The sequence below is a fragment of the Tiliqua scincoides genome, chromosome 2 (assembly GCF_035046505.1).
Source record: "Tiliqua scincoides isolate rTilSci1 chromosome 2, rTilSci1.hap2, whole genome shotgun sequence".
In the NCBI taxonomy this organism is placed as follows: Eukaryota; Metazoa; Chordata; class Lepidosauria; order Squamata; family Scincidae; genus Tiliqua; species Tiliqua scincoides.
Window position 1 is genome coordinate 57,636,080 of NC_089822.1, and position 13,702 is coordinate 57,649,781.

The 13,702-nt window shown below is 41.5% G+C and overlaps 1 protein-coding gene across 2 annotated transcripts in view; it reads left to right on the forward strand.

Moving 5' to 3' along the window:
- Positions 1-13,702, forward strand: part of ADAMTS19 (ADAM metallopeptidase with thrombospondin type 1 motif 19) — a 166,577-nt gene that overhangs the window by 74,014 nt on the left and 78,861 nt on the right. For both annotated transcript variants that reach the window (XM_066615010.1, XM_066615011.1), the window contains exons 8-10: positions 1,431-1,536; positions 7,961-8,101; positions 12,426-12,576. In XM_066615010.1, the coding sequence (XP_066471107.1) occupies positions 1,431-1,536; positions 7,961-8,101; positions 12,426-12,576 (398 nt within the window). The remainder of the gene's footprint in view (positions 1-1,430; positions 1,537-7,960; positions 8,102-12,425; positions 12,577-13,702) is intronic.

Sequence of the window (13,702 nt, forward strand, 5' to 3'; positions counted from 1 at the left end):
TATGCCTGACCAGTCAATGGGAAGAAGTACCAGGTTGTTTCAAAGCTCACTGGCCTCCTTCTTGCCTGATTTGACTTTTGATAGTTCCCTTCCCTTGTAAAGGTGTGGGCCAGTGTCCTACCTAGAGGTGTGTCGTACCCTTGTAGAGGTGTGGCAGGCTGCTTTCACCACTCCGCCCTTGGCAACTTGAAACCTTGAGTAGACCTGGCTTCTGCCTTCAGATCCCTCTGGGGAGAGGCTTGGTCTTCCTGACATTCAAAGTGACAGGCACACTGGGGCCCTCTTATTGCATGTGCCCAAGATGGACTGCCCCTCCACCCTACCCTTGGCATGCTACTGGCATGGGCTGAGCTGATTGCTCTTTTGGGAACTGAGTGCCTTTTGATAGAACTGTAGGTTATAAATACTTTTCTCAATTTATTGTTATTAGGATCTGACAGCTAACAATGTATCTAAATAGCTTTAAAGCAAGCCTGTTTAGCATAACATAAGCCCCAAATGAGATCATTCGTCACTAAATCTCACCCTAACCTACTTCCACAGGACTCATGTAAATTGAGAAGTGGCGGTTGAGGGAACCATGTATGCTTTCTTGAACTTTCTTGGGGGAAGAGCAGTATAAAAATGTAATTAATGTATTTGTATGACATTTATTTATCAGTGCACCACTGTGGAACTTCCATGCCCATGCACATTTTCCATGGATTGCACATTTTCTGAGAATCACAAATGCCGCATCTCTGATGCAATATGCAGCTGATGAGTTCATGCAGGGTCGTCATGCATGATTCTCAGTCAGATCATTTAGAGTTCTTTAGAGCACAATCCTAAATTGTTCTTAAGCTTGCGCAAGTCCCTTGTGCCAGCTTCTGGGTGTTGCGAATGTGCCGTAAAGCACATTCACGCCATCGCAGGTATCTGGGAGGCCAGAGGAAGGATGTCGGCTGGACTTCCTGCGCTGAATCAAGCCCAGCAGTTGAAAGTTTGCACCGCCGGCAAGCCGCCAGGTTCAGGGAAGATGGGGGAGGGCGTTTTGGGCGCATTCTGGGGCGGGGCAGAGTAGGAAGGATGGCAGGTGGACTGGTGGGCAAGCTGAGCTCAGGAGGGGGTTGGGAATGACCTCTGGTACTTAGGCCCAGATCCAAACCCCCATGCAGTGCAGCGCAGCCTTACACTTGGCGACAAGCAATTTAGCTGGTGCAGATCCGAGTAGCCCAATTGAGGTGGCTGGTGCATTACTAGGAATATTCACAGGTTCCATTATGGGATATCAAGTAGTTTACTAGTCTTGGAATAATCCCTTCTATATTGTATAGTGTGTTTTCAGATTTGCTACTTTCTAGAAAAAGATTATTCTTGTAGCACATTTGAATCTCAAAACATGATGAATGTGAATTACAGTGATTAATTGTGCTGATTATATTTTCTAGGTATAGCATATTTGAACGGGATGTGTAGTGAAAAACGAAAATGTATTATTGCAGAAGACAATGGTCTCAATCTCGCGTTTACTATTGCCCATGAGATGGGTCACAAGTAAGTAAATGAAACAAACATTATCTAATTTATGTAGGCATACAATAATCCTGGGAATAAATTCAAGTTTAACTCCTGATTGTCTGACATAGGAGATTTGATATTCATATGCGTGAATGGTTATTTAGATAAGCAAACTGTTCCTCCTCATTGTTCATTCAGTGTTCAATGAGCAGTGTTGTAATAGTACAACATTTGTTATACAACTATTCATTATCCGATTGCAGGCGATCCCAGTATCAGCCGATCTGATTTTTCCCATGATTTTTAAAAATCTTATTTTGTTCTTTAGGGCCCGTGTTCACAGTAATTTATAGAAACACATCACAAAAACAAGCATACTGTAAAAGGGAGAGTGTAAGTCTCATGCCTCAAAATTTTGGAGATGCACTACCTATCAGGCAGCTCATGTCACATGGAAGATGCTTCTTCCTCAATCATGGTCCAAGGGGTCCTGAAGAATACTTCCTCTAAAGCAGACAGGAGTACCAAGGACACTTCTGGACCTCTATCCTACCAGGAGGAGAAATCCCAAAATTGATCCGACCTCCCAGTATTCCTTCCTAGGCACTTGAGGCAAATTCGTCCTCTGCAGCTGGAGCTCAAACTGTAAAGGAGGTGTACCCATTGGGTAAAATGGAAAATCTATCTTGCCTCCTTTTCCCTCCAACCTTACCAGTCCTTATATCAAAAATCTTGGTATGAATCTTGGTAAAGAGGAATGGCCTTAATCTGTGCAGTATGCATAAATGACAATCTGTATAACAAAAGTATTTATAAATAGAGAAGAGTGTATATTCAAAACAGGTACTTTACCACTGATTTTCAACCCCATCTCCTTAAAGAAGGGGCAGAACCAGCCAATAAGATAAAATGTTTTCCTGGCTACCAATGCAGTTTGGCCATTCATGAACAGTGCTGGATCCAACAGCGCACTCATTCTGAACATGTGGTTCTTCAGGGGATTATGACCGTCTAGAACCAGTAAACCATTCCAGACCAAAAAGCAGAGTGAAAGTACACTGTAAAATATTTAACATAGATAATCATATTCTGGAATTATATAAAAAGGGGGTGTCTCATCACTTGTACAGTTTCTCTATAAATCTTCAGTTAGTCACTCTCCAGCCAGCCACAAATACTCACACATTTGGTTCTGACAAATGACACAGTGAAATACAAGACAACTGGGATTCACTAGTATTTTCCACTTTCATTGACCTTTTGAACAGATGTTTTCAACTCTGGGCCAGTTTCAGTCTTCTGCTTTTAACAGCTAAATTGCTGTGTTTAAAATGAGGTTCTGGATTTTCAGCTTCTGTTTTCTTATCTAACTGCCACTTTGTTTGAGCAATGTTATTTGATTAGCAAGTGAGCAACAAATAGATCTTCTGCAGTTGCAGACTGGAGGTTCAAAAGATTTCTATGTTTTGGTACCAACATGGGCTTAATCTTTGTTATGGTGCTGATTATCTTCATTTGTGAATGGGAAAACCTAGCTTTTGTTTTTCTGTTTCACTGCTTCTCCTAAGATTTCCATCTGTGAAACCTGACTCATGCTGTTCAACTTCTCCTTGTTGTATCTCCAACAATAGCCACAAAACCCCTCTCTTAGGGCCAATTTAAATATTGCAGTTCCCATGTGGTTATTGCTGGGGGGAAAAAAACCTATGACCTACCACTGCATCAGAAAGATAGACAGCAATCTCTGCACAGCAGTCCAAGAATGAATAATACAATCCTGCCCATTTCATGTGCTCAGATGTTGCTGGAGAACACCAATGTATTCCTACACCTGAACCATCAGCCATGCACAGTATAAAGATCACAGTGTAGAGCTTTCTGGCCACTTGGTTCTGTTTTAAAAACAGTACCTTAATAAAATGGCTACAGTCATAACAGTGATCCAAAAAGAGCAGATTTCAAATGCCACTTCAAAACTGACAAAAGAGATGGGTTGCATGTCTGTTAAACGGCTATATTATCTCTATGCTTCTGGAGTCTGGTGTAAGGGGAAATGTATGCATTTCCCTTGTAGAGGAATGCATATGTGCTCCCAGTGAAAGTGCAGTTTCTACATGTCCCCACAGAGGAAATAAATAAGTTGTCTGTTCAGAAGTAGCCTTGGAAATGTGTGGAAAAGAATGCATGTGACTGTGGCCGCAATCCTAACCAACTTTTCAGCACTGACATAAGGGCAATGCAACTCTGAGGTAAGGGCACAAACATTGCCTTACCTTGACGAGACCTTCATGACTGCTCCCCAACTGCAAGATGCAGCATATGTCCCACTGGCACAGCTATGCCTGTGCTGGAAAGTTGGTTATAATATTCTATAATATTCTATAATTCTACATGCCCATCACCACAATTCAGCATCACTAGTAGCAGCAGCACATAACTATTTTGATTAATGGCACTTCACCAAAACATTACAGTTTCTTGTGCACTCTGGTGCCTTCTCCTCACCTTGAGCTGTTCTACTCCTGAAACATAGTGAGGGCTGTTTTGGAATCTGAGATCAGTGCCAGTGAGGATCCCCAAATGTGCCCACTACATACGTATTTACCATGGATATTTTTTTAATGTGCCTCTTACACTACCTGTTGAAAGGGATGATTCGTGCCAAGGACAGGGCATTGACTAAAACATTAATATGCCAGTTCTTTGGTCTGAGCAATGAGTCTAATTGTCTAATCAGCCTAGCAAGGCCTGAGTTTTTTGCAAAACCTAACATTTCTTTGCTTTCTACCTTGTTTTATGAGGGCTATTCTGAAAGTAAGTTCCGTTTGGCTGTTTAAAAAAGACTTAAGGAAAACAATTTTATACAGGGGGGATCCTGTATCTGCAGTTTCAATTATCCGTGGATGTGTGGACCCCTCTCCTCCCTGCATGCACCCCCTCCCCTCCCATACCCATTATATCTTTTTATATCGGCTCGATTTTCAGCTCGGTAAGTGTTTAAAATTATATAATGGGTGTGTGGAGGTCGCCGTGAAAGTGGATGGGGGCGTCTGCAGTATCTGCAGACCCCCGGTATCTGAGGGGAGATCCCACACAGATACTGAGACACACCTGTACTGCTCAAAAGTTACATACCATGACCACATTACTTTTCCATGTAATCACTATCTGAATTGAGGCATTTGATATATCCTGGGACAAGCTTTTGTCTCCCCTCTTCAGGAAAGTTGCTGCTTCTTCATGGAGAAGAATCACGCCTTTTGTTTACACCAGTGGTCTCCAAACCTTTTGGCCAGAGGGCCGTATCAAATATCTGGTGTGCTGTGGGGGGCTGGAAAAAAAATTTAAATATAAAATTTAATTTAAAATTTAAATAAATAAATTAGAGATTGAACTTATGTGAGTGAATAAATGAATGAATGGGCTCATTCATTCAACCTCTCTGGCCCTCAGAACACCCTCCAGACACAATCAGAGCAAAGTTCTGGTCATGTTCAGTTGAGTGGGCCTACATAAATATTTGTAGGCTTTCAGGGGACAAGAGGTTGGCCGTGGGCCAGAAAGAGGCTTGCTGCGGGCCGCATCTGGCCCCCGGGCCGGGGTTTGGAGACCTGTGGTTTACACAAATGCAAGCTGGCTGAACTCCCTGGTGGTAACTTTCTTGATGAGGGGAGATAAAAGCTTGTGTCAGGATAAGATTGCCTCAATTCAGGTGGAGATTACATGGAAGTGGTGCTGGCATGGTATGTAACCTGAGCAGTATTAAATGTTTTCCTTAAGTCTTGTTTTTTTAACAGCCAAACCTAACTTACTCTTAGAAAAGCCCTCGTATAGCATTCTAAAGGGAGTTGAACACTTGTCATCTTGAAACAAGAGTTACAGACTACTTTGTTAACATCAAATGCACTGTTCAAATGTTGTTAAACTTAATGATTATTTGTAATAGTTAGTAAGCTGTCAGAATGTGCAACATTATATCAGTGTTTTACACACACACAAAATTTGTTTATTTTTATCAGTTAACTGAACATCTAATGGCACCAATGTTTTCTGTTTCTAATGATACAATAACTGTATCTGAAAACATGTAACAGCTATGTGATTATGCTTGGCATTAGGACAAGGAACATAAACCTTAAACAAAACTGTTTCCCTTAAAATAGCAAGTTCAGCTTGCTGAACCTGGCGTTAGCATTTTATTTGCTTATTTTGCTTGCCATGTATTAGATACTTAATTTAAAAATCTGGGAAAGGGCCATGTATTTGTCCCAATTTATAACCTAATTACACTGAAGCTTTAAACTATTTATATTGCTTATGTATGCTGAAGTTTAGAGTCCAAATTATATTATCCATTGGAGTTACACATGGTTGGAATTAAAATATCAAAGGTACTCTGCCAGTGGTGTGTGTGTGTAAGTTCTCTTTTTTAATTTTAATTTGAAGACTGTGACAGTTGCAACTTCTTAAGAAAGAAATATAGATCAGCAACATTTGTAATCCGTCTTGCATATTGCTTCTAAAGAGTCTTAAGTGATCAGGCCTTGAGCTCTTCAAGCTTTCCTGGTGAGGCCCTATGTAGGTGCAGAGCTTCTGGATTGTCCTTCCAGATTGTTGCAATGTGCCTGCCACTTCCCACACTTGAGGACTAGTGTGTAAAGAGAAAGTGTTGTGCCTGTGTCCATGTTCCTGCATCCATTCTCTTTTATGGAATCTCCTGTGTGTGCATATTATTATTATTATTAACAGTATTTATATACCACTTTTGAACTAAAAGTTCACAAAGCGGTTTACAGAGAAAAATCAAATTAAATGGCTCCACCATATAGGGGTGGACCAGTCTCCTGTCATATTAATTAACAGTTTTTATTCAACATAACAAATTCTATCGTAGATAACAAACATAACAAATATCTAACATAGCTAGATAGATTGATTGCAAAGTTACCAGCTTTAGACTGCTTTACTGCAGTGAGTGTCTTGGAAAGATTGGGCCCATAGCTCATGAATACCCCTGAATCTTGACAACATGAAATTTGTTTCAGGATCCTTGGCTCAGAGTCAAGAGTTTGTTGGCTGTCAGTTGTGGAAGTTTTAAGGTAAAGATGGATCTAAAGAACCTGGCAAGAAAAACTGTTTAACAGATGGAAGGGAAGCTGGTTTCCAACACAGTACAGAATTCACAAAGTTTGGACTTAGGCCACTGAGCTGTGGTTGAACTACAGAGTGAGTGAGAAAGAGATTGAATTAGATCAGTGCCATAGTAGCTACACTGCACCTACAAAATTAGATTGTTAGATTATGTAATTTGAGCTACCTCTCACATATAATAATTGTACACTACTTGAGGTATATTTTTCATCTAGCCAGTTTTCTAACCCTGCTTCCTTCCAATCTTCTGTTCTTTCCCTTCCTTTCTTTCTCCTCAGCAATCCAGGCTTTGGAAACAGCATTTTTGAATCTTCTGAAATTTTGATCAGGACAACATGTAAAGTTTTCTACCTGATGGTTCAATTTGGGTCAGTCTTCTATTGTTGAGTAACAGCCATGCACAGCTGCAGCTCAGATTGGGACCAAGGGAGAGGCTATTTAACCCTTTATTCCATGCCATTTTCTGATCAAAAATTGTATATCTAAAGTGATCGTTTTAACTCTTAACCTATTTTTACCCAGCCCACAGGTATACACATTTGGTCCCTGTTACATATATGCAACATTGGGCAGAAATGGCTTTAGGTGATGTTGTAGCAAGTTGTAGCAATTAGCTACTTGGGAGGGGTGCAGTTTTTGACAGAAAATGGCACAGAGATATAGAGTTAAATAACTGCTACCACAGTGCCATGTCCCTGATCTGAACCACAGCTTTATACAGCTACTACAAAGAAGAAAAAGTAAGGCCCAAACTCTAGCGTCATGTGGTTAACTGAACATGTAGTCAGAGGCTTTGCAGTGCTGGGGGAGGGTCTCTGTTCCAGGCAATTTACAGCCCAATCCTATCCACACTTTCCTGGGAGTAAGCCCCATTGACTCAAATGGGACTTACTTCTGAGTAGACATGCATAGGATTGGGCTGTTAGCCATTTATTTAATAAACAGGATAAAAATATTTTTTTCTGACCATTTTGGAAGGTAAATAAGAATAAATATATTTCTTTCATCATCTCTTTTTTCTCTCATCATTTGAGTTAGTCTTGATGACTGTGTCAATCTACTTAGGAAGCTGCCTTATATGGAGTCAGAAAAATCGGTTAATATAGCTCAGTACTATCTATACTGACTGGCTTTCCAGGGGTTCCCAGTCCTACTTAGAGATGTTAGGGATTGAGACTGGGAGCTTATGCATGTCACAGATGTGTTCAACAACTGAGAAGTGGAAGCCTGTCTTTCTACTATCAAAATGTCTTTAACATTTTTTTTCCTCTTAAAATAAGTTCTATTTTCAATACTTTCACATTTTTAGCATGGGAATAAATCATGACAATGACCACCCATCTTGTGCAGATGGTCTTCATATCATGTCTGGAGAATGGATCAAAGGGCAAAATCTTGGAGATGTTTCATGGTCTCGGTGCAGCAGAGAAGATCTGGAAAGATTTCTCAGGTAATGCATTCAAGAAGTGGAGTTACTTAATGTCAGCTATTCATCTATTCATTTTTTTTCCTTGATAGCTATAAATTTCCAGTATGCCAAGTTCTCAGCACATTGTAGCAGCTTCTGTGTCAGATTTGAAGGAAACTGTTCTTGAGAATTATCTTGCACTCACCAGAAATCATGTTGTCAGCCATTGCTGACCAAGGCAGGAGGAACAGTTTTTTCTTAAAGTGCATCTTCCCACTTTTCCTTATTCTGCAACACATTACAAGACTTAAGTAAGCCGCTGTGTTCAATAACATTGTAAGAAATATAGAGTTGACTGTGTCTCAGTCATGTGAATAACTTGATGAAAGCTGGGAATTGCAGTTTCACTATAAACCCAACCACAGTAGCATAGCTAGAGGGGCTGCAATTTTTGCACAGAGCTTCTCCCCTCCTTTTCGAAGCCACTCTGGGGTGCTAAAGAAAAAGCTTGGGTTGCAGTGGCGTCTCTAGGGTTTGCGTCACCCCGTGCGGGATGCCACCATGTCACCTCCCGTGCAGTGGGTGGAGCAACACCCCAGGTGGTGGGCGTAGTGATGTACCATCACTCCACCCCCACTGGTTTTTTGGCTGTACCTTTTGATAGACCAAAGATAGAACACATTCTGCATGAAATTACGCATTGATAGATATATAACATGATGGTATTATTCCTCCAGATTGTGATTTTAGTGATTTTGGTCTCTAGTGGTGTCACACACACACACACACACATACATACACGCGCGCGCACACACACACACACACACACACACCCTGGTGTCAACTTACTAACACCTTACTGCAGCAGTTCTCAAACATTTAGCACTGGGACCCACTTTTTAGAATGACAATCTGTCCAAGACCCACCAGAAGTGATGTCATGGTAGAAGTGACATCATCAGGCAAATTAAAATAAATAAGTATAAATAATTAAAGTAAAACAAATAACTAAATAAGCAGAAGCCAGCCCTGTTCCACTAAGTGAATTTCCTCTGTAGTCTGCCTGCAATAACACCCCCCCTCCAAAACCAGTAAGGTTTTCAGCCCAGTGCCCAGTTCAATTTAAGAACTTCTGTTTAAACCAGATCACTGTCAGGACCCACCTGGCGCTGCAAGTTTCAAAAAGGTTCACCTTATCAGCTGAAGCCTCTGTTATTATCCTTTTTAGTGGGGGGGGGGCTGTCTTCTGGAGCACTTGTTTAGCTCCAGGTGCATAGGATCAGGACCATTCTGGTAGCCTTGCACTCTCCTTCACCTGATCTTCCACACCAGCACATGTACTTACTCATGAGTAAATGCGACCATGAGGCTTAGTTTCACTTTCCATAGGGCTCAATACATTCATCTGCTTGGAGGGAGAGACTTCCTTCTCAGGTGTTTTTGGGGGCTGCATTCATTGGTGTCTTTGGATTCCTCACAGCCTGCCCTTTCCAAAGGACTAGGGCAAGTTCGCCTACTCACAAGTAAACGTGCAATACGGCTCACTTTCATTTTCCATAGGGCTCCATGCATTTTTTGTTCTCTGGTTTTTTGGCCATAACTTTTGATAGAAATGGGTTATTTCACTCCGGTTTTTTGCATTGCATTCTGCTTGAAATTCCACATCCAACAGTATATAACATGATAGGGTTACCCCTAACCACCATGATTTTAGTGTGTCACCCCCAGTGCGCATCACCCCCCATGCGCGTCACCTGGTGCAGCCCACACCCCCCACATCCCCCTAGCAATGCCACTGTTGGGTTGTACATCCTTTTGCCAATTCTGCAGTATCCCATGGGAAAAAGAGAGGGCAACATAGTGAAATGGAAATGCAGGGGAGAAAGTAAGGTACAAAGGACTCTCACTGGAAAATCCATTCCGTGTATCAGCTGAAAACCCCATCAGGCCTCCATGGATCATCATAACAAAAATTCATCAGATACAAACTAAGAAATATCTTGCAAGCAAAAGACAATCAATAACAACCCTGTTTATTGCAGACCTAAATTAATGCTGTTCCTGGCTATTAATATGCACACTAAATCAAAAACAAGTCTTTCCTCTTCTGTACAAAACCTTAAACTCAGGAGAATCCTGCTTCTTTAAGCACTGTCTATCAAAGGATTTTGCAGAACATTCTTCACATGGCTGAATAAGGCAGTAGAATACTTGCACTTTGAAGAGAAGGGTAACTGCTACCTGAAAGGAACTAGATCATGTCTAGTTCACATGATGTCAACTAGACATCTGCAGCAGTGCCCAAACCCCAGCCCTGAGTCCATTTGCGGCCCTTGAGGACTCCCAGTTCAGCCCACTGGGAGCCCCCAGTCTCCAATGAGCTGTGGCCCTCCAGAGACTTGGTGGAGCCCATGCTGACCCAGCGCAACTGCTCTCAGTGTGATGGCTAACTATTCAACCTCTCATGTGAGCTGTGGGACGAGGGCTCTCTCCACTGCTTTGCTGTTTCACATCTGTTGATGCAGCAGTATCAGCAAAGGAAAGGCCAGCCTTGCTTTGTGCAAGGCCTTTTATAGGCCATGAGCTGTTGCAAGATCTTCATTCATTCATATAAGATCCATCTCTAATGTATTCATTTATGTAAATTTATTCAAATTTAAAATGTAAATTAACTCTTTTTTCCCCCCAGCCCTGGACACAGTGTCAGAGAGGTGATGTGGCCCCCCTGCCAAAAAGTTCAGACACCCTGCATTAGTAGATGGGGGAAAAGTATAATTTCCACTAAATTTGCCTCATGTACACTCTGTTATAGTGTTAGTTTATGCTGTTTATGTCTCTTGAGTGCCTTGTCTTCTGCTTTAAGGAGCTAGTTCGGACAATACTCTAGCCAGCTCCCTCAATTATATGGGGGAGGTGGGGTGTGCATGTTTCTCCCTCCATCTGTCCTCAATGTATGGATTAAATAGAACTTTTAAGTGGAATTTAATTTGTAGGTGGTGGGGTGATTTTAATCAACTGCCACCCCATGTGATTACATCATGGCATGCCAGATGGGAGGAGGAGAGATCTGTACTCTTGTTTTTTCCCCATGTGTTTGAGTGGACATGTTTTACTGCAGAAACACTTATCTCCCTCATTCAATGTTCTGGAACACTTTCCAGTGACTTCAGGCTCAGAAAGAAAGGGCTGTTGGTCATACTTGGCCCTCTCAGCCACCTCCCCTAATTGGAGCAAGGTTATTGGCTGCTAGTCATCCTCTGCTTCTTGGCCTCAGTTGGCCATTTAGCCTGTGCAACTGAACAAGACTTCACAAGACATCTGGGCTCTCCTCACCCAGAGTGGTTGGCAACCACATACCATCTGTTTTCCAGTCTGCCTCCTGCTCTTGCTTTGTGGGATTGCAAGACCTTAGTAAACATCTCCAACTGTTTTATCTGTCTTTGAATAGAAAATCGGGGCTCACTTCTAAACAATTGCATGCTCCTTTTTTTTTTTATCAGAACACCTGTTTTCAGTGAAAGTGTCATGGCTTCTGATGAACGGATACATTGGGTTTTGTGTGTTTTTAAAAAAATACACAAATACCATCAGGGTTCAGTTTGTTAAAAACATAAATGGTATCATTATGAATTTTTGGAGAAGTATAGTATGTGGCCTTGAATCTGACCATGCTCTCCACAAGGACTTTGGCACATGCACGCACACACACAGTTATATTCTTTTTAAAAAATTATACTTCTTGGTCTTGTATTTATTACATGTTTGCCCATCGCTTCTCTCTGAAGCTGATTTTAGAACATATTTTATGACATTGCTCACAAATCTAACCATTCAGGGCAATGGTCCTTTATTACTTGCACAAAGAGGGTGACTGTAAATTCAGAGTACCCTACTGATCAAAGAAGAACAGAATCCTGAAGCTAGATCTGGATTTAGCTCTAGAATCTGGATCTAGCCATCAGGTCTACCCATGCGTTTTCCAGATTTGGGACTGTGTGCAATACCCAGGAATTGGCTACAGATGTGCATCTGAATAAATTATGTGTACATTTAAAAGGAAAGTTTCTCTTATTAGATGTTTTGTTTCTAATTTTTTTTCCCATTTTTTTCTCCTTTATTTTTAAAAAACTGATAATTTGAAACAACATGTGGAACAGACACATTCATGGTCATAATTTGTTAGTTCAACCTTTTACACCAATTTAAAAGCATACTCTTTGTTTTCCTAATTAAGAAGAAAAAGGCACTTTAAGCATTCTTCTTTAGATATACAATTCCTTCTTTGTGGAAAATGCATGTTTTATGTCAGTGCAATAACCAGCCTTTATTAGTATTCATCATCTTCTAAAAGTCTGTGTATTGCCAGGTCAAAGGCCAGTAACTGTTTGCTACAGACAAATCCCCAGAGCATCAACTCTGTGATTATTCCTTCAAAACTGCCAGGGATGACATACACAGCAGATGAACAGTGTCAGATTCTTTTTGGACCAACTGCCTCTTTCTGCCAAGAAATGCAGGTAACAGTGATTGAAAACTTAAACTTTATCCTATAATAAATTGAGGTTTTGACCTTTTTTAACCTTCTGTGATAGAAACAAAGTGGTAGGTTAAACAATAAGGAAAGATGGGGTGGTTCTGAAATGTTTATTGGCTGCACAAAGCTATTCCAAATTGTTTCTAGCTTGTCTTGAATTTTTCAGTACCTAAGAGCCCAATCTTGAACTCTTCAGCTCCAGCAGTACGAGCGTACTGCCAGTGCTGGGTATCACAAACGTGCCATAAAGCACACTCGTGACACCCTGTGCTGAATAAGCACTGGCCCAGCGCCAGTCAGCACTGAGCTCAGCACTGGACATTTCCCAGAGCTAGGTTAGAGCTCCAGGCAGCAGTCAGGGCCTTAGGGGTGGGAGGAGGCATTCCAGGCTGGAGGGAGGGCAGGGTGGGGAGAAGAACCAGGGTGGGAGGGGGTGGGACCAGCCAGAAGGCCCGATCCAGCAACTTTCAAGTCTGCACCAGCAAAATAGCCTGTGCAGGGTTGAGAAACCCCATTGTTGGGTTTGGGGCTTTCACTGGGGGAAGGGGACAAAAGTCCCCTTCCTCCAAGAAGACCTCCAGTGGCTACTGCAGGGCCGCAGGAAGCAGCTGTGTAGCCACTTTGGTGCCACTGCACCTGGTGGCAGTGCACTTTAGGATTGGGCTGCCCAGCTGTTCCATGGTGACAAGACTGACTGTTTCACACAGCTAGTGTGGACTGGGTTTGACAATTCTTCTACCAATTCTGTAAAGAAATTTTATACTGTGTCTGTTATTTGGGCAAATATTCCCAGCTTTTTTGAATGAGGCCCATGGTAAGATTTTGAGGAAATCTGTTAAAAAAATTTTTCCAATGATATAACTGATCATAAAGGCTATCATGTCAGAAAGACAAGATTAGAGGATCCAAAACACATGGAAAGAATAATTTTAGTTCCTGTATGTCTATATTGCTTTTTTGTATAAAGGCTGTGAGCTGTCCAAATGAAAGTAATGCTGATTTATTACTGTGTGGCTGAATATTACTGAATGAAATCCTAATGTTCCTCACAGAGACATTTCAATTTGCCAGGCTTCATGTGTTTGTCTTGTAACATTTGTGATAAATAT